At 33.6% G+C, this 27,022-nt stretch overlaps 1 protein-coding gene across 2 annotated transcripts in view; it reads right to left on the reverse strand.

The window, feature by feature from the left end:
• The window catches only part of LOC122031125 (peptidyl-prolyl cis-trans isomerase CYP71-like), a 53,140-nt gene extending 26,746 nt beyond the window's left edge, over positions 1-26,394 (reverse strand). Inside the window, exons 1-3 of one of the 2 annotated variants that reach the window (XM_042590206.1) lie at positions 26,115-26,392; positions 25,907-25,992; positions 7,647-7,735 (exon numbers count right to left, since the gene is read on the reverse strand). In XM_042590206.1, the coding sequence (XP_042446140.1) occupies positions 7,647-7,735; positions 25,907-25,992; positions 26,115-26,284 (345 nt within the window). In that variant the 5' untranslated portion in view covers positions 26,285-26,392. Of the gene's footprint in view, positions 1-7,646; positions 7,736-25,906; positions 25,993-26,114 lie in introns of both variants that reach the window. The other variant, XM_042590207.1, reaches the window with a different exon arrangement.
• Positions 26,395-27,022: the final 628 nt, after the last annotated feature.

The raw sequence follows: 27,022 nt of genomic DNA on the forward strand, positions 1-27,022 counted from the left end.
AGATGGATCAACTCTTGAAGCTGATAAAATTCAACTTCTCATCTCGTATTCCTAGTGTTTCCTTGGCACAAACAAGTAGCAATCTTAAAGCTCTCCACATGTCTAAAGCTCTCTCCTGTTTAAACTCCTCTCCGTGGATCATAGATTCCGGAGCCACAGACCACATGTCTAGTTGCTCTCACCTATTTGATACTTATTCCCCGTGTTTTGGAAACAAGAAAATTAGAATTGCCGATGGTAGTTTTTCACCTATTGCAGGCAAAGGACTTATCAAACTCACCGAACAATTTAATCTCAATTCTGTTCTTCATGTTCCTAAATTAGCTTGCAACCTCTTGTCTATTAGTAAACTATCTAAAGATTCTAATTGTCGTATTATATTTTTTTGAATCACATTGTAACTTGCAGGACTAGAACTCGGGGATGATGATTGGGCGTGCTAGGATGATTGAAGGTCTCTACTACTTGGATGAAATACCGGTTAGTAATAAAAAAGCTCAAAGTCTTAACAGTGTTAGTTCAAACTCAGTTCGAGAAAAAATAATGCTATGGCACTATAGACTAGGGCATCCTAACTTTCCTTATCTAAAAATCTTATTTCCAGAATTATTTAAAGGCATTGATTGTTCTTCTTTACATTGTGAAACTTGTTCTTTTGCAAAATTTCATCGTTCAACTTATTTGTCAAAAAATTACCAGATCTCCAAACCTTTTTACTTGATTCATAGTGATGTTTGGGACTCATCTAAAATTACTACTTTTTCTGGAAAAAAAATAATTTGTAACATTTATTAATGATTATACACGTTTATATTGGATTTATCTAATGAATAAAAAATCGGAAGTAAGAAATTTGTTCAAAAATTTTTACACTTTGATTGAAAATCAATTTCAAACCAAAATTTGTATTTTACATTCTAATAATGGAACAGAATATTTTAATGAGCACTTGGGTGATTTTTTGAAAGAAAAAGGTATTTTTCATCAATCCACTTGCCGAGATACCCCTCAACAAAATGGCATTACAGAACGAAAAATAAACATTTACTTGAAGTAGTACATGCCATGATGTTTTATATGAATGTCCTAAGTATTTATGGGGTGAAGCAATTTTAACAGCCTCTTATTTGATAAATAGGATGTCTACTAAGGTGTTAGAGTACAAAACACCTTTTGATTGTCTTAAAAAAAAAATCCTGAAATTAGATTGTTTTCTTATTTGTCTGTGAAAATTTTTGGATGTATTATCTATGTTCATGTTCCATGTCAATTTTGTTCAAAACTTGAACCATGTACTATAAAATGTGTATTCTTAGGTTATTCGTCGAACAAAAAGGGGTATAAGTGTTTCGATCCTCAAACAAAAAAAAAAATTTGTGAGCATGGATGTGTCCTTTTTAGAAACAAAATCCTATTTTTCTAAAAATTCTCTTCAGGAGATGACAAATGAAAAAAAAGATAATTTTTTGGACATTTCTAACCCACTTCCCAATATCATTTTTTTGACAATCTTGAAAATAATCACCCACCTCTAGTGCCTAGTGTTGAAAACTCTCAATCAGGGGGAGAAATACTACAAATTGATCATCGTGATCTGAATTCTGAGCTTCAAGTTTATACTAGTAAGAGATTTCATCTGAGGAATAAAGACTCAAATGTCAAGCCTACACAACACTCGTCTGAAAAATCGAGCTCTGGCTTCGAAATTTCAGGTAACCCTATCACAAGTCCAGCTTTGATTTCTCTTATTGTGTCTAATTCTTCACCTACTATTCCCGATCTTAATGTTCCTATAGCAATTAGAAAAGGTGTTCGAAATTGCACTAATCATCATATTGCAAATTATCTTTCCTACCAAAGACTGTCAAAAAACTATAAAGCTTTCACTCCTAGGATTTCACACTTGTTTGTTCCAAGGAATATACAGGAAGCGTTGGATGATCCGAGTTGGAATTTAGCAGTCATAGAAGAGATGAATGCTTTAAGGAGAAGTGGCACTTGGGAGATAGTTGATCTACCCAAAGGCAAGAAACGAGTTGGGTGTAAATGGGTGTTTACAATAAAATGTAAAGCTGATGGAAGCATTGAAAGGTACAAAGCTAGACTAGTGGCTAAAGGCTTCACTCAGACTTATGGGATTGACTATCAAGAGACCTTTACTCCAGTTGCTAAGATAAACTCTATCAGAATTCTATTATCTCTTATAGTAAATTCAGATTGGCCTCTACATCAACTTGACATTAAAAACGCATTTCTCAATGGTGATCTAGAAGAGGAGGTGTTCATGAGTCTACCGCCAGGATTTGAGAAGGGACTTGGCAATGAAAAAGTGTACAAATTAAACAAGGCATTATATGGACTTAAATAGTCACTAAGAGCATGGTTTGAACGCTTTGGAAAGGTTGTTATTAGTTATGGTTTTTTGCAGAGTCGAGCAGATCACACAATATTTTATAAACATTCAAAGAGGGGTAAAGTTGTTGTTTTAATTGTTTACGTTGATGACATTATCTTAATCGGTGATGATGAAATAGAATTAGCAGACCTAAAGAGGAGACTTGCAAAAGAGTTTCAAATTAAAGATCTAGGAGCCCTTAAGTATTTCCTCGGAATGGAATTTACAAAGTCCAAGGAAGGTATATTTGTTAATCAAAGAAAATATATTCTTGATCTCCTTGGAGAAACAGGTTTGCTGGGATGTAAAATGGTTGAGACTCCAATTGAGCCTAACTTGAAGTTACAAGCTGCTAGGGCTGAAGAAGAAAAGAACAGGGACCTTTATCAAAGACTCATAGGAAAATTGATTTACTTGTCTCATACACGGCCTGATATCGCTTTCGCAGTTAGCATGGTAAGTCAGTTCATGCACTCACTAAGAGCAGAACATTTCGAGGTCATCTATAGGATATTGAGATATTTGAAAGGAACTCCAGGAAGAGGTTTATGTTGGTGCAATCGACCTCCAAGACAAATATGTTTATGTTTAATGGAGCTTGATCATGGAAAGTCCTAGTCATGGCTAAGCAAGGGTGGGAAGTCAACCGAGTGACTAGTCCTAACTGCGGTTAGACAAGGGAAGTCCTAGTTATAGGCTAGGCAAGAAAAATCTCGGTATATCGTGGAAGTCAAGTGGATTCAATAGGTCAAGAGGACCTGATCCCTGGATAGCCAAATATTGAGGTAAGGAAAATCTCGGTAGATCGTGGAAGCCAGGTGGATAAGTCTGGAGGACCTGATCCCTGGATAGCCGAATACTGAGTCTTGGTGAGTGAAGTCAGGTGGAGAAAACCCTAGGGGGTGGTAACCTTAGGTTCTGGTAAGTGAAGTCAAATGGAGAAAATCCTAGGGGGAGATAACCTTAGGTAACGAGAAGTCTTGGAGGAGTGAACTCCAAGCAAGGTTGATCGGCGGATCTTGGTGATTCTAAGTTTAATTTTACCATAGCATTCTGTATTACTATTATTGTTGCTGGCTAATGTAGTATTGCAAGAAAGGCCTTAGTGGATCAGGTGATCAGACACTGCGCAGAGAAAGTTTAAATAAGTCTAGAGGACAAATGTTTGGTAGGTAAGTTGAGGTAAGCAACTGGAGGAGCGACAGTGAGGTCATGTTCCTGTTAGAAACAACCTAAGGTCGTTGATCCAACTGAAAAAACCGGGAAGGTTTCCAAATTAAGATCAAGACAGTTCTACTGTCTAATACTACTCATGCATCTTACTATTCATATATACTTGTGCTAACTTTGTTTTGCAGGAATATTATTGTTATATCGAACTAACTTTGTGCTGCAAAATCATATGACCCCTTGAACTTCAAAAGGTCATAACTTTTGACTCAGAACTCGGAATCAAGCTCTGTCAGCGGCCACGCGTCCAGCACTCAGAAACCTTCATTTTGCCAAGGGTTCAGTCGACTGAACAGGAGGTTCAATCGACCGAAAAAGGCATTTTATTAGTCGACCGAACGAAGGTCCAATCGACCGAACAGGCAAAATTGGCAAAACAGATCAGGCTCGCAAACATGGTATCACAGCATGATTCGGTCGACCGAACAATGAAAGCATTAATGGAGCATTAAGTGTGAATCTCGGCGAGAAGGGAAGTTCACCATTCGATCGACCAAATAAGGTTATCGGTCGACCGAACCATTAAAGATCAATTAATGTTCGAAGATCATATCTTAGCGAAGGAGCGGGTTCGGTCGACCGAAACTAAGGATCGGTCGACCGAACATCGACGATTCTTATAAAAGAGAGCTCAAGGTCCGAGGTTGGGTAATGCAAATTTAATCAGTTCGAAGTTAATCCCTGCGCAAGCTACTTGTACTACAAGTCTTCTACACATCTTCAAGCAAGCTACTCCATCCGACCGACCGAGCTTCATCTTCTACTCTTGTCCGTATGATTATTTAAAGCTTGTGTTGTATTTGATTTAAAAGAAGATAGTAGTCTGTTACTATCTTCTATTTGCATTTATATGATCTGTTTCTTTCCGAGGATTTCGGAAAAAAAGGTTTTAGTGAATTGCCCATCGATACGATCAAGGATCGCGGACCTTGAAGTAGAAGACGACCTAGGCTTCGAACCAAGTAACCGAACTATTCTTTATTTTTCCGCTGCACGACTTTGTTTTTTAAAGAGTAAAAGAAAAATTTTAAAAGCACGATATTCACCCTCCCCCCCCCCTTCTTTCGCACTTATTCGATCCAACAGTTTATTATTCAAGAAACATGGACATCTTCAAGTCGAAGTCTACATAGATGCAGACTGGGCAGGGAGTGTTATGGAAAGGAGATCAACATCAGGCTACTGTTCCTTTGTTGGTGGGAACCTAGTTACGTGGCGAAGTAAAAAACAAAATGTGATAGCCAGAAGTAGTGTTGAAGCAGAATTCAAAGCTGTTGCCCATGGAATCTGTGAGGTAATGTGGATCAAAAGAATTTTTGAGGAATTGAAGCTTTCTTTTTCAACTCCTATAAACGTTTATTGTGACAACAAAGCTGCTATTTCCATAGCTCATAATCCTGTTCTTCATGATCGCACAAAGCATATAGAGGTGGATAAACATTTCATCAAGGAGAAAATCAACACTGGAGTAATATGCATGACATATCTTCCAACAAATGAACAATTAGCTGATGTATTAACGAAGGGACTACACAAGAAACAATTTGATAAACTGACTAGCAAGCTGGCTATGGAAGATATCTACAAACCAGCTTGAGGGGGAGTGTTGGAAATCCTATCATCATTAAAATCAAAGATATACAAATCAGGAAAAATAGGAAAGGATCATTTGTCAATTATTAACTCTAATTAGCTTTAATTAGTTTCCTTATTATTTAATTTCCTTTTCATTAGTTTCTTTCTATTGTAAATTCTCTCTATAAACAAGAGAGTCGTGTACATATTCTTTTATATAAGAAATTATTTCTTCCTCATTTTCTAAGTTTATATAATTAGAGTTCCACCTATAAATTATAGATATTAAATTCATAAGATGCCTAACTTTGAAATGATGCATAAGGTACTTATTAGAGATTTGTGACAATATGGAATATAATATTTTGATAGTGCGCGTTGACATATGAACCAATCCCAGCTTGCAACAAGTGCAGAAGGTCATTTGCACTAAGAAGCTTCAATTGGTCTCTATCTGACTTTGCACACCCTAGCTCAATTTTCCCCTTTAGTTATAAGTCCTCAAAACAACAATTGTCAAATCCTCATATCATAAGGTAAGGTCATAGACGTGTAAACATAAGTGTTGAAATTGCCCTTACTGAGTTGGCTAGGATTAGTCTTAACAAGAAAGTTGAATTAACATTGAGAACTTGTATCAAAAAAAAACTAATGAAATAATTCTTTTTTGAAGCTTAGCTCAATAGTTAAGAATATCTCTAACCATTTTGTTTTTAATAATGTCATTGTGGGTACATCCGATTGTCATGTTTATGAAGTTGACACAATTCAAAATAAAAGTGCAATACATGTTGAAATTTATCTCTCTATTATAATGGGATACTTAAGCAACAAGTATTATATTAAAAAAAATGAGATTCAATAATCTCTACGCATATGCACTTGAGGCGGCATGTCTATTTGGGATCGTCCAGTGAGAGCAAGGGTTGATTAAAAATCATTTATATTAATTTTTCCTTAAAAATCACTAATGCTAAGTTTTTCTCTAAAGAAATCACTTGTGTGAATGTTTGTCTTTGTGTGTTTATATTTGTGTTTATGTATGTTTATATTTGTGTGTGAATCTTTATGCTTATGTATATTTGTATTTGTGTAATGGAACATACATTTAGATTTGTGTCGCCCTGCATGGTACGAGATTCCAAAGCATGATGCTAGCAACAATTGTATTGACAGTGAGTGTTCACCACATCGTTGGTTGCCCACGTTGTCTGTTGCCCTTTACATTGGCAGGAGCATTTCAACATGATCTAACAGTGGGAGATGTGACTTGATCTGATGATAGTTTAATTTTAATCAGATCATAATAAATTCAAATTAATCCAATTTCAATTTATCATACCATGTTTACTTGGTGAACTTTTGTTGATCCCAAATCTACTTTTACTCAATAAATATCAAATATTTTACAAAACAATATCAAATCTAAATATTTTTTCTCCTCCATCCGTCCATAGTTAATGTGTTCACGAGATAAATTGAAAAAAAATGAAGGATACATATTATTAGGAAAGATAAAAAAAATAGCATAATATAATTTCTAACCTTATAAAATATGCTAATGAACTAAATTATTTTATATATAAATTTAATTTAATTTTAAACTAATCATAATAAATTCAAATTAATCCAATTTTAGCTTACTTGATCCTTTTTACTTGATGAACTTTAATTAACCCTAAATCAACTTTTACTCAATAAGCATCAAATATTTCACGAGATAATATCAAATCTAACTCAATAATAATCATCTAGAATAATTAAATATTAATAAAATTATTTTTAAATTAATTTATTGATACGGTACCGAAGTCGTATCATTTTGATCATAAACTTAAACTCTGATATGACTCGAAATTTTAAACCTTGATAGGAGGTACAACAAGCGAAAGAATTAACAAGGACAAACTTTAAAAGTCGTGAAATTCCCACCTCCCAATTTTAGGAAGAGAAGTAATGGAAGAACATATAACAATTGGATCTCTTAACTTGCTATCCAAATAAAAAAAAATCTTTTCAACTAATCTTATCACTCTTCCCTAAATTTCTCACTTTCCATGTTTATGTTCTCACTTAGAACTGGCTGGCTTTAATGTAAGTTATTGTATGAGGTTGGAAAAAGGCACCTCCAAATGCATTTAAGGCATAGACCATGATAGAAATGCCTTCTAACTATTACTAATCAACTAGCAATTAAATATTGTCTACAAATGCTAAAGGAGTACAAATATCAGTCCACAACACCATAAAATGATATGACAAGATGCCTAAATATTTCAGAAATTTAACTGTTAAAAGTTCATGAGAGCACCATTTAAGAGTTATTGGACTTGAAAAATAATGAAGAGAATAAACATAGCAACCTATGATAGCTAGGGTAAGATTATATATATATATATATAATAAATGAAAACCAGAGGAACATGAAAAATAAGCAAGCACTCACAGCCAAGCCTTCTATTGGACCTTGGTGAGATCTGAAATGTTTAGCAAACTCAATTCCCACCGGTTTTTTCTTCCAGAACTTTAAGTGCCCTACAAGAAATAAACATCATGGAGGAGATCAATTTCAAGATACATAAAGGTGCACAACATAATACATAGAGTTAGTACAATTGCTTAGTCCAATAAAATATTATACGAAAACAGACATTACAATTAATATACAGTGTTCTAAAAGGCACCCGCCCAGCACCGCCGCCTATATACAGTGTTCTAAAAGGCGCCACCTAGCACCGCCTAGGCGGCGGTGCTGGGCAGGTACCGGTAGGCGTCGCCGCATTAGTCGGCCGCATAGGCGGCTAGGTGCCGCTTAGGCGCGGGCATCCGATTTTTTTTTAATAAAAGTCTGCTGAATTGATTGGCTGATCGATTAAACACCTCTAATCGATTGAGTCAATCAATTTGAATGAGATTCACGATAAAAAAAGCCTGTCGAATCAATTGGCCGATTGATTGAACATTTCTAATCAATTGGCCAATCGATTCGCATGAGTTTTGCAAGAAACAAAGATCGATTAAACACTTCTAATCAATTGGCCAATCGATTCACATGAGCTTTGTGAGAAACAGAAGTTTGTCGAATCAATTGGCTGATCAATTGAACACATCTAATCGATTGACATGAGTTTCACGAGAAACAAAAGCATGCTGAATCAATTGACCAATCAATTGGGTTTGACAGGAGTTTCACAAGAAATGCTGAATCGATTGAATAATCGACTGAACCTTGTGAATCGATTGCTAAATCTCTACCAATCGATTAGCGGCGACAAAACGGATTTATATTTTGATTTTTGAATCGTTTTAACTTTTAAAGTAGGTTAGCAGCAACGCCTCTTCTTCTTCCTCTTCGAGTAGTTGCCTCTTCTCTTCCTCTTCGAGCAACCGTCGCCTCTTCCTCTTTTGCCTCTCTTTTGCCTCCCCTTCTTGTTCTTTATCCAAGAGCAGCATCTTTAATGTCATTTTCTTCTCCAACAACCAGCTAACCAAAGCATCAGCCCTAGCTGCTGCCCTAGGCCCTAGCTGCTGCCTTTATCCTAGCCAACAACCACCAGCACCTTGTCCTGTTTCTTGACAGCAGCCGCCGGAGCTTGTCGTAGCTAGCCAAGGTTGCCAAAGACGAAGGGAAAGCAGCCCTAATTGTTGGGCTCTGGCGTAGTGTCTTGTTCCCTCATTTCCGGCCTTTGTTAGCCTCATTCTTTTCTTCCAGTAGTTTTTTCTTCTACCAGGTTAATAACATCCCCGAGTTTAAGTTGGTTAATAAAATTTAATTGTATATTTGTATATTATTAAATCTTGTATGTTGTTGCTTCACTTGGCTTGAATTAATAATTGATTTTTAAATGTTTGATAACCATTGCTTAACTCAAATGATTTTTGACTTGTGCAGTAAAATGTCGGGTACTATATCTTCTGAACCATCTAATTTAATGTCGGAGATTAATGCCTCTTTGAAGCATAATTCAAATGTTGTTGGATGGAAATTTACAGACTTGGTGGATCCTAATAATTTGAATAAGTTGAAATGTAAGTTGTGTGGAAAAATTACTAGTGGTGGAATTTATAAGATCAAACAACATATTGTCAATATCAAGGGAAATGTTGCCCCGTATAAGAAGTCTTTGGATAAGGATAAAGTGAAGTGTAAGAATGTCATTAAAGAAGTAAGAACAAAAAAAAAACAAAAGAATATGAATGAAATAAAGATGAGAAAATTATTGAAGAATACGAGGAAGATAAAGGGAGTCTAAGGATAAGAGGAAACCCGCTTACTCTTGGCCCTATGGATTAATTTATATCCGTATTCCGAAGTAATAAGACAAAACAACAACAAAATATTATTGATGCATTTTGGAAGCAAAGGACACACTGTGTACCAATATTTAGCTCGATGGGTGTACGAGTCTGGTATTCCTTTTTATGTCGTTGACAATGATAGCTTCAAGAGATTTGCATAAGCGGTTGGTCAATTGGCCCGAGTTATCATCCTCCAACTCATTACCTATTAAGGGAGCTCTTATTGAAGGAAGAGGTAGTCAAAACTAAAAGTCTATTAAAGAAGCAAGAAGAAGAATGGATTTTGAATGATTGCTTGGACTGACCGGAAAAGCAGAAGTATCATGAATTTGTGTGTCAATTGTAAAGAAGGCAAAACTTTCCTTTCTTCTAGGGAAGCATCGGATGAAGCACACACTAGGAATTATATATTTAAATATGTGGACAAGTGCATTGAAGAAGTTGGGCCCTAAAATGTAGTTCAAGTGGAAACGGACAATGCTTCGAATAATACGGCGACAAAAGATTTGTTGAAGGAAAAGAGACCATATCTATTTTAGACTTCATGTGCAACTCACACCGTGAATCTTATGCTTCAAGGAATTGAGAGTCAACCTAAGTTCAAAGGGGTGATTGAGCAAGCAAAGAGCTAACAATCTTTATTTATGTACATCATAAAACATTGTCAATGATGAGAAAGTTTATCAAAAAAAAAGAGACATAGTGAGGCCGGGCGTAATACGATTTGCAACCGTTTTTCTAACTTTACAAAGCTTGATGGAGAAGAAAAGTGAACTAAAAGCTATGGTTGCTAGTGAAGAATGGAATGCTTGCCAACATTCAAAGAGTGCAGGGGAAGGTGGCATATAATATTACTATAAGTGCCTCTCTTTGGAATGGGGTAAGATTTTGCTTGAAGGTGTTTGCCCCTTAAATTAAGTTGCTTCGTCTTGTTGATGGGGATAAGAAGTCATCTATGGGTTTTGTGTATGGAGAATTACTTAGCGAGAGAGGAGATTAAAATAGCATTCAAAAATAAAGAGCTTCACTATCATTTAATTATTGATATTATTGATGATAAAAGTCATAATTGACTTGATAGCCCACTACATTTGGTAACCTACCTCTTGAATTCTTATTACTCCTTTCATGACCAGAGTATAGGAAGTGAAGAAGTGGTCACGAATGGATTTTTCACTTGTATTCAAGCATTCTTTCACCGTGATATTGATAGAAATGTGAAGTTGTTGAAGCATATCAACAAAGCGAAGGGATTTGGAAGAGCATGGGCTATAATTAGATGAAAAAAAATGATAAAAAATATGATTCGAGTAAGAACTAAATAATAATTTACTTTATTTTGTAATTTTTATTGCTTATTTCATGATTTTGCTTATTGTTATTATTTGATTTATTTTTATTTAGTTAGATGGTGGTATCTTTTTGAAAATAGTGTACCTAAATTGCAAAAAATGGTTTAAAGGATCCTTTTTTTAATTGTAAGTTCTTCTGGTTGTGAGAAAATTGGAGGACTTTTGAGGGGATAAGTGCTTAATTACTTATTGTGTACTTACTACTAATTAGTAATTACTAAATGTCTAAATATGTATTCAATATTAATATTTTTCTTTAATATAGATTCATACAAAGAAAAGAAATAGACTAGATATTGGAAGGTTGAATAATTTAATCTATATTCAATTCAATGCCAATATTATAAACAAAAAGAGAAGACAAGGAGAAAAAAGAGTTGATGTGCTACTTGCTAGTGAAACAACTATGAACAAGAATTGATTGTTGATGTTGGAGATGAAGACATTAAGACAAATATTAAAGATGTAAGAAAATTTCACGAAGAATAATTTGTAACGGGTGAAGAAAAAGAAAGGAAGATGTCATGGATTTTGAGTTTGAATCCGAGGAAGTGTCGGAGAAATATAGAGATGAACTAGAAGAAGAATTAGGGATATAGGATTATAAGTTATTTTGTGTCCTTTTGCTATTTTCAATTTTGGTTGTATGTTGAAGTTAAACAAAAATTAATATTTTGAGTTTTGATTAATATTTTGCTCCTTGTCAGTTTGTGTATTTTTGCTATTTCAGAATATTTTCATTGTATGCTGAAATCAAATTATGCATAATTTTTTCTTAGAGAAGCCTTCATAATCGATTGACCAATCGATTGAACACTATCAATCGAATTGAAAAGTATTGGGAACAAAGACAAAACTTACATATGGTATTTGTCAACATAGAAAAAACTTATGATAGAATTCCAAGTTAAATTATATGAAAAATTCTAGAAAAGAGAAACATTAGCATAATGTATATTAAAGTAATTAAGGATATGTATAGGGATATAATGACAAGAGTGAAATTTAAAGCGGACTAACCGAAGCATTTCTCATAAAGATAGGGTTACATTATGGATCGCTTCTATCTTTTTACACAAATTATGGACGAATTCACTAGACACGTCCAAGATACAGTATCTTGATACATGCTATTTGCAAATAATATTATTTTGGTAGATGAGTCACATGAAGTAGTAAAAATTAAACTCGAATCTTGATGGGAAAACTGAAGCAAAAGGTTTTAGACTTAGTAGTGTAAAGATAAAGAGATGTTTAAGCATTTATGATTATTTTTATAAAACTATGGAGGAATTGAGAGAGATGTCTTACATAAAATACAAACATGATGATTGAAATGGAGGAGAGCGTTGGGTGTCTTTGCGATCGTAAAATACCTCTAAAACTTAAAGCAAAGTTCTACAAAATAGTGGTTACACCGCTGAATATTACTCAAGTACATGAACAGAAGATGAGTCGCAAAAATGAGGATATTAAGACGGATGTACGGACATACGAAGATGGATAGGATTAGAAATGAAAATATTAAAGAGAAAATCAAAGTTGTACCTATTGAGGAAAAACTCCGAGAGACACATTTAAGATGGTACATGCTTGTAATGACCAATAAATGTTCAAATTAGGCGATGTGAAACTATAACAAATATGAAAATTAAATGAAGATACAGTATCGTGGTGCATGTTATTTGTAGATGATATTCTTTTGGTAGATGAGATACGTGAAGGAATAAATATTAAACTCGAATCTTGACGGAAAGTAATGAAGTGAAAGGTTTTAAACTTAGATTCTTTAAGCATTTATGATTATTTTTTAAAAAAGATGGAGCGATTAAGAGAAATGTCTTATATATAATATAAGCAAGATAATTGAAATAGAGGAGCGCGTTGGATGTCTTTGCGATCGTAAAGTACATCTAAAACTTAAAGGGAAGTTCTATAAAACGGTGATTACACCTACTACGTTATGTGGAGCCGAATATTGGGACTCAAGTACATGAACAGATGAGAGTCATAAAAATGAGAATGTTAAGGTAACTGTGCGGACATACAAGGATGAATAAGATAATAAATGAAAACATTAAAGAGAAAATCGGGATTGCACCGAGGAAAAACTCCGAGAGACAATTAAGATAATACAGGCATATACTTACACGGTCAATAAATTCTCAAGTTAGGAGATGTAAAATTATGACAAATATGAAAACAAAGAAGAAGACCAAAAAAAAAGATTTAGTTAGCAATAATAAAACAAATAAAATTTATTTAAATATAAATGATAATATAATAGATGATAGAGCCTAATAATATAGAAGGATTATATAGTCGACCCCACTTAGTGGGATAAGATTTGGTTGTTGTTGTATACTTTATCATTCAATTCAATCCCAACAATCTAACAGACCTTGTATATCCTATCACATTATGGATACTAATCATCAAATCATTACTAGAAATAGAATATTATAATTATTATAATTTTATTGGAAGTTTATATCAGTAAATGTAAACTTTCATTTAACAGAAGAAGCATGTACAATGATTGGGCAAGCCCAAAGTCAATTACATATGTCTATCATCTGTTCCTATGAGCAACAACTCTATCTTCACAAAAGAGAAGCATAGGACCCACTCATTGTGAGCCAGCTAACCTTTGCACAAAAAAATAATTTGGGTCGCAAGGTATAACAAAACAAAAACTTGTACACTTGGGTTTGTATCTTGTGCATGATGCTTTGCTTTGCTTTGATGTGTGGGTGGCTTCAAAGATGACTCTATTCCAATAAAATTTGATAATTGTTAAATGGAAAATTACAATATAAGGAAAGAAACATTGATGGACAAGAGGATAATATTTAAATTGGAGATCACTTTTTAATTTTAATCATGGAATATGAGTGTAATACATTTTCATATGATTCTAATAGCTTAAATTGATAAATAGAAGAGTTTCGATATGTGCTGATAATAGAATAATACTATGCAACTAGTGAGAAATGTAATAATCGTTCCGTCAATTGTTAAAGCAAGTCTATGAACAAGAGACTAAAGTTAACAGATGGCCAATGGACTAGAATTGTTTATAAATCTGACATGAAAAGAATAACTAATCCAGCATCCATTAGTAAGAAAAAGGTTGGCTGTGGATAAGGATGACTCGATTCAACATTCATCAAAGCACAAGTGAAACATTGATTGATCTCAATTCCCGTCTTCACTCATGACATTTTATATACTTCTCAGGCAGTACAAACTAAATTTTGAATAGAATCAAAATGGTATAGAGATCGCAATGTGCATTTTTTTTCTTCATACTCGAGGTTTTAGGTATGGAGATTATGGATTTGGAACAATAAATGAAAAATGAAAAATTAAATTGAATTTTGCGATGGCATGTGAACTTATATTATGTAATACATTTTTCAAAAAAAGAGAAGAATAGTTGGTTACATTTAAAAGCAGGAATAATAAGTTGCAAATTGACTTTCCTATGATTAGGAAGAACGATAGAAACATTGGTAAAGATTATCATATCATCCCTGGAGAAAACTTAACTACACAACATAGATTAATAGTGTTGAATATGCACCTCAAGCATAATATCAACAGAAAGAAAATGTGTGTCAATCCTAAAATTAAATGATGGAAGTTAAAGAATGGGAAGAAAAACATATTTAAGAAGAGGGTGGGAGTACAAGTATTAGGAGAAATACACGGTAACTCGAATACAACTTGGAATAAAATGGCATGCACCACCAAGTAATAAATCTTGGAATGAAAAAGTATAACGGCTGATGGGAAACTTCCGTTTGGTCGGGCTGATCGCCCCAGGTTCGATGTTACCTCACCTGGTTAATCATTTTTTTTGGAATGAGAAGTACAAAAAAAAAGGTGAAGAAAAAAAAACTTACAAGTTATTATACACTTATAAGAACGAAAAAAACTTTTCAAAGTATACTTTAGAGTAGCCAAGAAAGAGACTAAGAAAACGGTGAATGAAGCCAAGAATGAAACTTTTGAATGCTTATATCGACATCTAGATATAAAAGAAGGGGAAAAGAACATTTATAAAATAGCTAAAATCAGAGAAAGGGAGACAAAAGATTTTATCCAAACAAGATACATGAAAGATGAATGCAATAAAAATGAGGAAAGAAAATAGCGTTGAAAGAAGTATTTGTATCAACTTTCTAATGAAAATTTAGATGACCAACTTAACTTAAGTAATTTTAGTATGACTATAGAAATTTAAATTTTTATAGTAGAATTCAAATTTCAAAAATAGAATAAGCTTTAAATATGATACAAAATGAAAAAAATGCTACCTCGATAGAGGTATAAAAGTGCCTAGCGAAGCAACGTATTAATAGCTTACGAAGTTATTTAACTTGAAATTAAAAATGAAAAAAAAATATGAGCATGAGTACTCTACTCCCCTTATATAGAAAAAAAAAAAGAGACATAAAATTATGTGAATTATAAGAGTATAATAATAATGAGTTGTACTATGAAACTTTAGAAAAGAGTAATAGAAAAAAATACTAAAAGAGACCACAACGATCGAAAATCAATTGGATTTATGCTTGAAAGGTTAATAACAAAAGTTATACATCTTCTTAAGTAACTAATTTAAAATTATCAAGAACAAAAGCAAGATTTACCCATAATATTCGTGAACCTAGAAAAAATTTATGATATAGTCCCAACGAAAATTTTATAGAGAATTCTAGAAAAGAAAGGTATTAGCATAGCATAAATTAAAATAATTAAGGATATTTATAATGATGTAATAACAAAAGTGAAGATTCTAAGTGGATTAACCGAAGTGTTTCCTATGAAGATAGGGTTATATTATGCATTAGCTTTAAGTCTCTATCTTTTTACACTAATCATGGATGATTGGATACATTAAGACACAATTTCATAGTGCAAGATATTTGCAGATGATATAATTTTGATAGATGAGAACGTGAAAGAGTAAATGCTAAACTCGAATTTTGACGAGAAATACTGAAAGAGAAAGGTTTTAAGCTTAATAGAGTAAAAACAATATAGGATTTAAGTTTAGCAATATTAGACGTAATTAGTATTGTTAATATAAGAAACGACGAATTGTCAACAAACTTTAAGTATTTAAGATTATTTTTGCAAAAGGATCGAGGGATTAAGAGAGATATTTTTATATAATACAAATCGGATGGTTGAAATGAAGGAGAACATCAGATGCTATTTACGATCGTAAAGTACCTCTAGAATTTAAAGAAAAATTCTATAAAACGACGGTTAGAGAATTGAATGTTTGGGCTATTACTCGAGTATATGAGCAAAAGATATGTTAAGATAAATGTATGGTTATACAGGATGGACAGGATAAAAAATAAGAACATTAGAAAGAAAGTTAGGGTTGCACCTATTAAAGGAAAACTCAAGGAGATAAACATATACTTAGACGTTCAATAAATACTCTAATTAGGCGATATGAAATTATAACAAATATGCACATTAAACGAGAAAGAGGAAGATCAAAGAAGACTTGATTAGCAACAATAAAACAAAAAAAATATTTAAATATAAATGATGATATAGTAGGGGATATAGCCCAATGACGTAGAAGGATTCATATAGTCAACCCATCTAATGGGATACGACGTGGTTGTTTTTGTATACTCTAGGTTTATACTCTAGGTTTTAGGCAGCAAGATTATCTACTCTCCCCCTTTGATCAACTAAGATGCAATCACACTCAAACATGTGTGTTGCATTAGTTTTGATGTTTGGACCTTGATTTAAATTACGTGATTATGGTAATCTGATATGGTGTGTCAAGCATGCAAAGCAGATGGCTAGATAAACAGATGAAACTTCTTGCAGGTGAGGGAGGCTGAATGATAGGCATAGAAGTCCAAGATGAATATCGGCAAGATGGAAGTCCCAACAGGCCGAGGACGAACGTTAGGCAAGTGAAGACCTGAAGATAAGGAGACTCCAAGCATGAAAGTCCAAAGGGCATAAAGGTCACATAATGTTTTGAAACTAAACTTTAGTTTGATACCGAGAACGAGGGGAGACTCGAAGTTAGGCGAACTCGACTAGCATATAGGTTGAGTTATGATGTTTGATACAGAGGGTCAACTGTTGCACAAGGATAGTACAAACCTTGAATTCAAATAAATCAACTAATTGATATATGAGATCAGTCGACTTGGTGATATATGAAATTGACTAATTGATTCCACAAAAATCGTGAGATTTATAGCTATGCATATTGGTGTCCATATAAAGTCGACTAATGATTACCTCACCATGATTTGAATTAGTGGTTTGGCATAGGAGCAAATAGAATGTTTGCAAGTTAACTTGAAAAATCGACTGAAATAATTCGGAATCAAACAAAAAGGCTGTACCAACAAATGGAGTGGACGAACAAAAGGCTCAAAATTTAACTTGAATGTAGACTTCTCAATCCATAGTTGACTGTCATATGACAGACACTCGAACAGAGATGAAATCGTTAAAATTATCAACAGCAATTGTGCAAAGAGATCAAGATTATTCGACTACTAAAATTCTTATGTAAATTTCATTTTATTAGTATTGTAATGTTAGGTGTTCTATGTAATCTTAAAGTACCTCTAAAATTTAAAGGAAAATTTTACAAAGTAATAGTTAGACCTGATATATTATATGAAGCTACATGTTGAGCTATGACTCGAGCACATTAGAAGAAGATGAATGTTGTAGATTGAGGATGTTAAGATAGATGTGTGGACATATGAAATGGACAGGATAAGAAATAAAAATTAAACAGAAAGTCGATGTTGCATTTATTGAGAGAAAATTCTGAGACACATTTAAGATAGTATAGACATGTACTTAGATGATCAATAAATGTTTTAGTTATGCGATATAAAATTATGACAAATATACATATCAAACGAGGAATACTAAAAAAGACTTGGTTATCGATAATAAAATAAGATAAAATTTATTTAAATATAAATGATGATACAGTGGGGTATAGAGCCAATGACGCAGAAGGACTCATATAGTCGACCCCATCTAATGGGATAAATGATGCGGGAACAGGAGCAATTTTAGTTTTTTTATTATTTTATCAAGTTAGGATTTTGAGAGTATTGAGTCTATTTAAATCATTGTTTAGTTGATTTTAGGTTTTTAGTTTTTTATTAATAAGAATTTGCAGTCACACCGTTTATTCCCAAACGTTGAGTTTGGTTGCCTTGGAATTCTACGAAATCAACAAGGTTTAGAAGATCGCTTCCGGTATTCATGCGCAAAGCAACGATAGTTTGCCACTGCATCAGTTGGTATCAAACCGAGTTAATCTTGCAAAATCATCCCACCGAGAAGACAACAATGCATCGACAACACTTTTAATTATGATATGGAGCAGTGGTTTTGAGAGATGATCAACGGATGATTTCTCCTGTTTGTGGATGGCTAATAATAGAAAGGATGACGACGATGTTGGAAACCTTGAATAGAGGAAGTCCTGTCCAATACAATAACAACTGCCGAATAAACATGGAGGAAGAGGATGTTTTTGATAAGGAAAGAGTTTTTATTTATAAAGAAGATGTGGACGATAAGATCGAAATAGTTGGTGATCCAATTTATAACAAAGAGGAAGACCCCAACGAAGAGGAGATAGACCCAGATGAAGCCATGATTGAAGACCAGAAGCCCACTTTGTCCGACAGCAAGCAACCTGCTATCGACAAAGCCCCATACCCCAATGAGCTCATTCTTCCTAGAAATTGCGAAACAATAACTTGCCAAGCAGTCAGGGTGAACAATCTCATACTGCTGCAAAATCCCATAAATATGGAGATTCTTGCATTAATTCAGGGAAACTAATAGAGGAAGAAAGAGGTAGAACTCTATCTGAGTCTGAGCCTGATGATGTGATGAAACACAACAATGAAGGAACTTCTCAGTTAGAAAAAAAAAACAAGTGACAGATAAAGATCTCATGGATTAGTACACAGATTGCAAACTTGAAGAGAAAAGCACATCAGCAGATAAAAGCAAGCTTATTGATTGCACTCGTCCAAACATGGATGTACATGTCTCTCAGAAGTTGCTACTAGAGATGTATGTCAACTTGCAGTTGCTGCTTCAGGCAGTGAAGAATCAGAAAAGGTGGGCATTGAGGAATCTCAATCATGTACTGCACCAACTAAAGAGGTGGCTGAGGTTGCTACCTCATATGACTTGAAGCAACCAATGCAACTAAGAAACTATTTCATCTGATAAATCAAGGACGTGTGAGTCTGATAAAATGGAGGGCAGCGACTCAGAATTGAATGGTAATCATGAGAACAATAGTTCAATTCTACCTGGTGAAATAGTAATTCCTGTATCAAATTAGATTAGTGTAAAACTGTTGCTCAAAATAGGATGGCATCATGGTCACTCAATTAAGGATGCACATGCTCATTCTTTATATGAATCTAGAAAAACTTTCCTAGCTTTTTTCTGATAATGAGGGAGGATAAGAACCATCACAAAAAGGATCGCATGTTTCAACTTACGTAGAATATGATGAAAGAGAGGTCAATGTCAACAATGCTTCTAAAGGTCTGCCTAAATATGTGATGCAACCCGTGTTCTAAAATGTGGCCTAGGTGCCGCCTAGGCGCCCAGTGGCCGCCAACTGCACCAAAAAGGTGTTGGGCGGCCAGCCTAGGCGGTCCAGTCGCCTATGCAGCCTATGTGGCGCCTAACATCACAGAAATTTTCTTTTTTTCGTTTAAAGCCCTAAATCTATCATTCAGTCAATTCATTTGCCCCTCGCGTTGGTTCGACTGCTCACCTCCTCCGGAAGCATCTGTCCGATCACCAATCGGTAAGTTTTCACTTTTTCTTTTATAATTTATTAATATAGAATATAAATTTAATAATGCAGATTGGCTTGACAATATATTTAGAATATATTTTTGATTTTTTTATAATTTAGAATATAAATAAATTAATAAATATCAAAAGATTTTAATTTTAAATAGATTTTTTATATAATTTTTTGGGATAATTTAATTAGGATTTATAAAAGTTTATTCTAATTATCTCATTTAAGTAAGGAGTTTTGAATTAAATAAGTCATAAATAAATAAATAAAACAATCGTCGATGCTCGCGGCATTGCAACACCTCCAATGGCGCTAGATGCATCGCAGGCCAAACGCGTCTCGGGAAGATGCCGGCAACATTGAACATGTCACAGGAGGCTTTTGGCGATGCCGAACACGTCGCGAGATGCTTCCGGCACTGCCGGAGATATCCCGCGACGCCAAAAGCGTCTACATAAAAAAAATATATTCTTTTTCATATAATTTTATATTTAAAATTAAAAAATCCTAATAAATATTATTAATTCATTTATATTGATAATTTTATATTTAAAATTAAAAACTTTTAATAAATATTAATATAATATTAATTTATATAAATCATATATATATTCTAATAATTTTATATTTAAAATTAAAAAAATTAATAAATTTTATTAATTCATATAAATTAGGTTTATATTCATAATTTTATATTTAAAATTAAAAAATTCTAATAAATATTATTAATTAATTTATATTCTAATAATTTTATATTTAAAATTAAAAAATTCTAATAAATGTTATTAATTCATTAAATCATATTCATATTTATAATTTTATATTTAATATTAAAAAATTAATAAATTTTATTAATTCATATAAATCATATTTATATTATGATAATTTTATTTCTAAATTTTTTCATTTATTGATTTCAATCTTAATCATGTCAAATACAATAATTTCATCAACTCGAAAAGATATTGCTTGGAGTTATGCAGCATGTTCAGATCATATAATTTTTTCTTAGACTTGTTAATGATTCTAAATTAAATGCAAGTTGTATGAGAAAATGATGTTGAGATAGTAGAGGATCAAGGAGGGAAATATACCTGGAATTGTATTTAGTTGTCAAAAAAACATTTTAAGAAGATAAAAAAAATGCAAACAGGTCATTTTAGAAGAAATGAACAGAAAAAAAAAAAGAGCAATGAAAGAACAAAGTTGCAGAAAGATGACTATTTCTCTAGACGAAGGTCCTGAAATTGAAGGGATGGATGGAATTAAAAAATCTCCTCCACTTGGCCTCGATATACATCGATAATTGCTCCAAAAAATGTAGGTTCAAGTAGGAGTAAAGTGTTTCGCCAAAAAAATATAAATGAGACTTTTTAAAAAGAGAACTCAACAAGTTCAACAATATGTTGGGAGATGAGTTTGTAAAAATGGAATCTCATTCAATGTTGTTGATAATGATAACTTTAAGCAACCAATGGAGGTAATGGGTCAATTTGGACCAGGATTCAAGCCTTCAACTCAATATCAACTTAGGAAGCTACTGTTGAAGGCTGAAGTTGAAAGAACAATACAACTATTGAAGAAACATGAAGAATAATGAGTAAAGAATAGGTGCTCGATCATGACAAATGCATAGAGTGATAGAACAAGAAGTATCTTAAATGTATGTGTTAATTGTAAGCAGGGTACTACATTTTAGAGTGTAAAGGGCTTTCCAACGAGGCACATACAATTGAACTTATTTTTGAGTATGTTGACAAGTGTGTTGAACAAGTAGGAGCTCAAAATATTGTTTAGATTGTAACTGGGTGCAGCTAAATTAATGAGAGAAAAATGATTTAGGATCTTTTGGAGTTCATGTGAACTCACACAGTTAATCTTATACTTGAAAGTATTGGCAAACTTCCACGATATAAAAAGGTTATTGAGTAATCCAAGTATTTTACCATCTTGATTAATGTTCACCACAAGACTTTATCATTAATGAAAAGTTTCACGAAGATGAGAGACATAGTCCGGCCAAGAGTTACCAGGTTTGCATCAAATTTCCTCACATGGCAAAATTTGATTAAAAAAATCTAGTTTAAGAGCCATGTTTATAAGCGATATGTGGGAGACATGTAAATAGTCAAAAACAAATAAAAAGGAAATTGGCTTACTCTTCTGTGATGACCATAAATTTTTGGAATAGTGTGACACTTCGTTTTAAAATATTTCCTTCTTGGTAAGAGTTCTTCAATTAGTAGATAAACATAGAAAGTCATCTATGAGATTTCTATATAGGGAGCTTATTCAAAATAAAGATGATATCAAGGTGGCCCTGAATAACGTGGAATCAAATTATCAGTCTATCATAGTGATTATTGAGTTAAAAAGAAAGGATAAACTTGATACATCATTGCATACCATTGCATTTTTATTGAATCTCTATTTTTACTATAAAGATAATAATTTCGCTCTTTATAAGGAGGTCGCGACGAGGATTTTTGAATGCATAGAAATTTTAAATGTCAATGAGTTAGATCTACAAAAAACAATTATTAACAAGGAATTTGTAAAATACAGAGACAAGACTGAGTTATTTGGAAAAATATTGGTAGCAAAGTATGTAAAAAAATGATGATACATTTTATCCATGTTCATGGTGGAGAACATACAGTGCTCACACACCCAACTTGCTAAAAGTGGCACTGAGAATACTTTTATTAACTACAAATTCATATGGGTGGAAAAAATTGGAGTGAATTTGGATGAGTAAACTTTAAACTTTAAGTCTTTAATTAAAGTATTAATTTTTAAAGTTTATATTCATATCACTAATTATAATATTTACTTTCTCTTTTTTTTCAGATTCATACAAAAAAAGAAATAGGTTGGATGTCAATAGGTTAAACAATCTCGTATTTTTCCAATTTAATGCTAGATTGTTGAACAAACAAAAAAAGAGAAAAAAATAAATAAATGTTGACGTCCTTCTTGCAAAAGATGCTTGTACAAGATTAGATTGTGGATAATGGAGAAGATAATGAAGTTGAACTAGGTTCTAGGCTCACATAACAAATGATTGATGAAGCAAGTGAAGCGGATGAAAATCTACCACACAAAGAAGCTCTAGAGTGAGAGAACTTCACAAATATGATTTTGCATCCGAAGAAGAGGAGGATCACAATGATGATATTAAGTTTGTGTCCAATGAAAAACAAGTTGTTGAAAATTATGGAGAATAAGTAGAATAAATATGTGATATTTTATTAGTTGTATAATTTTAAACTAATTTTAAATTTGATGTTAATATATTAGAGTTATAATATGTGATTTATTATATAATTTATATTGATATCGTGGAATCAGTCTAGCAGTGCCTAGTCCCTGCCTAAGTGGCTAGACGCTAGGCACTAGTCCGATGACCGACTAGCTAGCGGATTTTAAAACCTTAGTGCACCCAAAGCAAGACCTATATAGATTGGGTTATGATCCATATAAGACTGTTCTTGAATTGTATGCCAAATATCTTAGCATGCATATGGCACCTCCTCATCAAGCGATAAACTTTTGTACATATGGATCTCCCTTATTCAGTCAGCAACAGCACCTAATAGCAGCCCCCTCACTTTTGTCGAATTGATGTCAAAGGATCATCCTCCTGAGCTACTACTTAACACTACTCTAAACTCGAGGACAAGTTCTTTTCATGTTAAGCATTTGATTCCTTTCCATTTATAACCAATAATTTGAGGGTGAATTGTCTCCACTATGGGGGAAAATGATGAGGGAACAAAAGAACAAGTTTAGTCTTTTTATTATTTTATCAAGTTAAGAGTTTTGAAGGTATTTTCGTCTTTGCAATACTAGGGTCTCGAGTCTATTTAAATCATTGTTTAGTTGGTTTTAGATTAATAAGAATATGCGGTCACGCTGTTTCTTCCCAAACGTTGAGTAGCTTCCGGTATTCGTACAAGAATCAATGAAAATGATAGTTATTCATTGCATCAATAAGGCTTGGTTGTTATTGTTGTTGTAACCTTTCTTTATAGATTGTCTTTGCACTAATTATATATATCCTGTAAGACAATTAGAAAGTACATTGTAATGGGTTTCTCCAACTTTAGTTAAGACCATAAAGGAGGAAAGTAGTGGTTTTTTTGTGAGCTCTTTAGGTCGTCAACATAGCAACCATGGGGGTTGTGAATCATGTTAAAACTCTGGTGTCTTATTACATAATTGATATCTATCGTTTTACTTTACTTCCGTTGCGATTGAACATATTCATATGTGAAAAAACAAGTGGGTGTTATCTAGCACCGAAATTAATCCTACACATACATGTGATTCTAATAAAACCAAATTCTTAACAAGAAAAGGTATAGTATATTTTTCTTGTACTTTGTTTTGCTTGGAACCAGAGTCTGAACATTTAATAAACAATCTGGAATATTGTTATGTCTGCATCACTTGGTGTAATGTGGTTGTTAATGCATTTTGGTTTCTCATGAGAGTCATGAATTCAAGCTTTAAATTGCAAACATCATACATGTGATTATAATAAAAACCAAATTCTTAATAAGAAAAGGTATAGTATATTTTTCTTGTACTTTGTTTTGCTTGGAACCAGAGTCTATGAACATTTAATAAACAATCTAGAATACTATCATAACTGCATCACTTGGTGTAATGCGGTTGTTAATGCATTTTGGTTTCTCAATTCTCATGAGTCATGAATTCAAGCTTTAAACTGCAAACACAAGTTTTTGTCGCCCAGGAACCAAGAGGTTGTGAGAAGCAAGTGAGTATTAATGCAAGGTGTATAGTCTAAAATAGAATAATACAATGTTTACAAGTTAGTTGATCAGTCAACTCATTTGTTCCTTTCTCAGAAAAAACTTAAACATACCTTTCACTACATTTAGGAAGAAGGGTTAAGTACTTCAAGAAAGTAGTACTTAAAAGTCAAACAAAACATAAAACTAAGAATAGGTGTGAGTCAGCTAGAGCTACAGCCAACTGCCTAGTTTCAAAAGTTGTAGCCCAGTGTAATGGTCAAGCATGGTTACAACACGATAACTGCAACCTATTTGAAAAAAAAAAACTCTAACTAGGGCTTTACATAATATTTTAATGATTTTCAAGTGGGACGGTGTGGGTGCATAGGAGAATGCTCCCACATTTCTCACCCTTGAAGCATCTCAGAGTCTAAAGGAGCCCCTTGTTTGTAGAGGGCTCTGGGTGACCAAAGTTCTAGTAGATATGGCAGTTTTCTTCTTGGAGAGAGCGTTTGATGCCAATAACCACTTAAGATTCAAATTTCATTGTTTTCTTTATCAGAGATAAGAGTCTACAAAGGATTGAGAGGCAGCTATAGACATGTGTGCAGTGCTTTGACTAGTTCTCGCTTGTAGTTTAATTTATTGTAGACTTGGTTTTTCTTCATGGAGTAGACGTATGAAGAACAACATTACATAGTAGATGTTCTTCATGTGTATTTGTGTTATTCTACCATGGGAGACAAAAATTCACAACATGGTTTCAGGATGGAGGTGATTCTGTAGGTGCAGATATCAAATTTGGATTTCAAAGAGGGGTTTGAGAGGTTGATTTGAGCATCTACCTTGAGGGTTGATTCTATCACTGGTTTTTTGTTAGTAGTGTTAATTTCAAAATTGGTGCTACACCGATCTGCAATCTAAACAAATGGTATTAGAGCACTTGTGAGTAGAGACTATAGAAGACACAAATAATCTATCTCAGGTTTTATATATGGTATTTCCAGTTTGTAACAGCTGTATATATGAGCTTCTGAATACTCTCGCATGTGACACTACCTGTTTGCTTCATCATCAATAAAGAATATTATTCTATTCATGTGCAAGAAAGCAGAAGTAGGATTGGATGGTTATGAATGGGAAAGACTCTCAAAGTTCTAAATTACAAGCTAAGTGATATTAAAAAAGAGGCAGTGTTGTTTTCTTCTCCAATATTAGATTTTTGGGGCTGTGGATATGTTTGTAGTCATGCACTGTGATATTTCAAGAGATTGTATGATTCAAGAAAAATCAAATACTCGGAAGGAAAAGCTATGGTTTGTCTTCTTCTCCTTCCGTTTTAGTTTAAAACGTTCTAGACAAAATTAACAGAGGTTGGGACAAACTAGATAGAAAAGACACGATAAAAAAGAGATAGGGAGCACAGCACCATCACTGCTTCCAGTGATGAAGAAGTCGGCAGATGAGACGGCCACATGAGTGACCACGTCCCTGTGCATATAACTCTTCTCATACCTGCAAAACGCCATGCTTCTTATCATCAAAAATCAAAGGAAGAGCACGGTGGCTGACAGCGGATAGCAAATTGGATACACGAAGTGGTAGTAGAGAAGGCGAACGGATACGCGGAGTCTTACATGTGGGCGCTGGGAAGTGAGTCGAGAAAGGTTTGCTCAAAGTGGAGAGGCCGCTTGGGGCGAGAGCGCGGGGCGGGACCAGGCCCTACGATCGCTTCCTCGTCTCCATCGTCCGTCGGTGGCGTCGGTAGTGCTGTATCCGCCGCCGGCTTCCTTTGTCCTTCGTCCATTTTTCGAAATCTCACGAACGAGAGTAGCGCAATGGCTTGGTGGGCGAGACTTGAAGAAGCAGAACCTCAACTAGGGTTCCAAAGGCCTGTGGGGTTTTGGTTCCAAGCCAATCACAACATCAGATAGAAGCAGCAGATAAATCCAGCATAAAAATAATAATAATAATAATATACTTTTTTTTCGCAAATTCATTGTTGTGTCTTGCTATGTTGTATAAGTACATATTGTCAAATAATAAAAAATATCGATCTCATAAGAATTGAATATAATCATTAAAGATTAATAACAACAAATTAATTAAACAATAGATGATTAAGAATTACACACTAAAGTGGAGAGAAGTAAGATTAAGAGAATGAGAAGAGGGAGAGTGGGTTGAGAATTGGGTGAGGACATTGAGTTAAAGGAAATATTATAAGAGTTCGGTTTCATTGTGATACAAATCAATAAATTAAGAATTGCCAATTACTCATCCTCTATTCCTATCCACATATAGGAAGATTTAATTATTACCGACATTTCCCTGCGGTGGTCATGTTGAAGTGTCATCTCTATTAACATCCAATACTATCTAATGGAAGTGATTCCTATAAAGTCCGGTTAAAGGATTACCCTGTTCACTAAGCCCCCCGGTCATATATCCATAAGAATACATAAAACACTTGATATCGCAAACATAAAAATAACTCGTTAAGCATAATTCTACACTTTCTTATAGGGAATTACTCCTTTCGAAG

The sequence above is a fragment of the Zingiber officinale genome, chromosome 11A (assembly GCF_018446385.1).
Source record: "Zingiber officinale cultivar Zhangliang chromosome 11A, Zo_v1.1, whole genome shotgun sequence".
In the NCBI taxonomy this organism is placed as follows: Eukaryota; Viridiplantae; Streptophyta; class Magnoliopsida; order Zingiberales; family Zingiberaceae; genus Zingiber; species Zingiber officinale.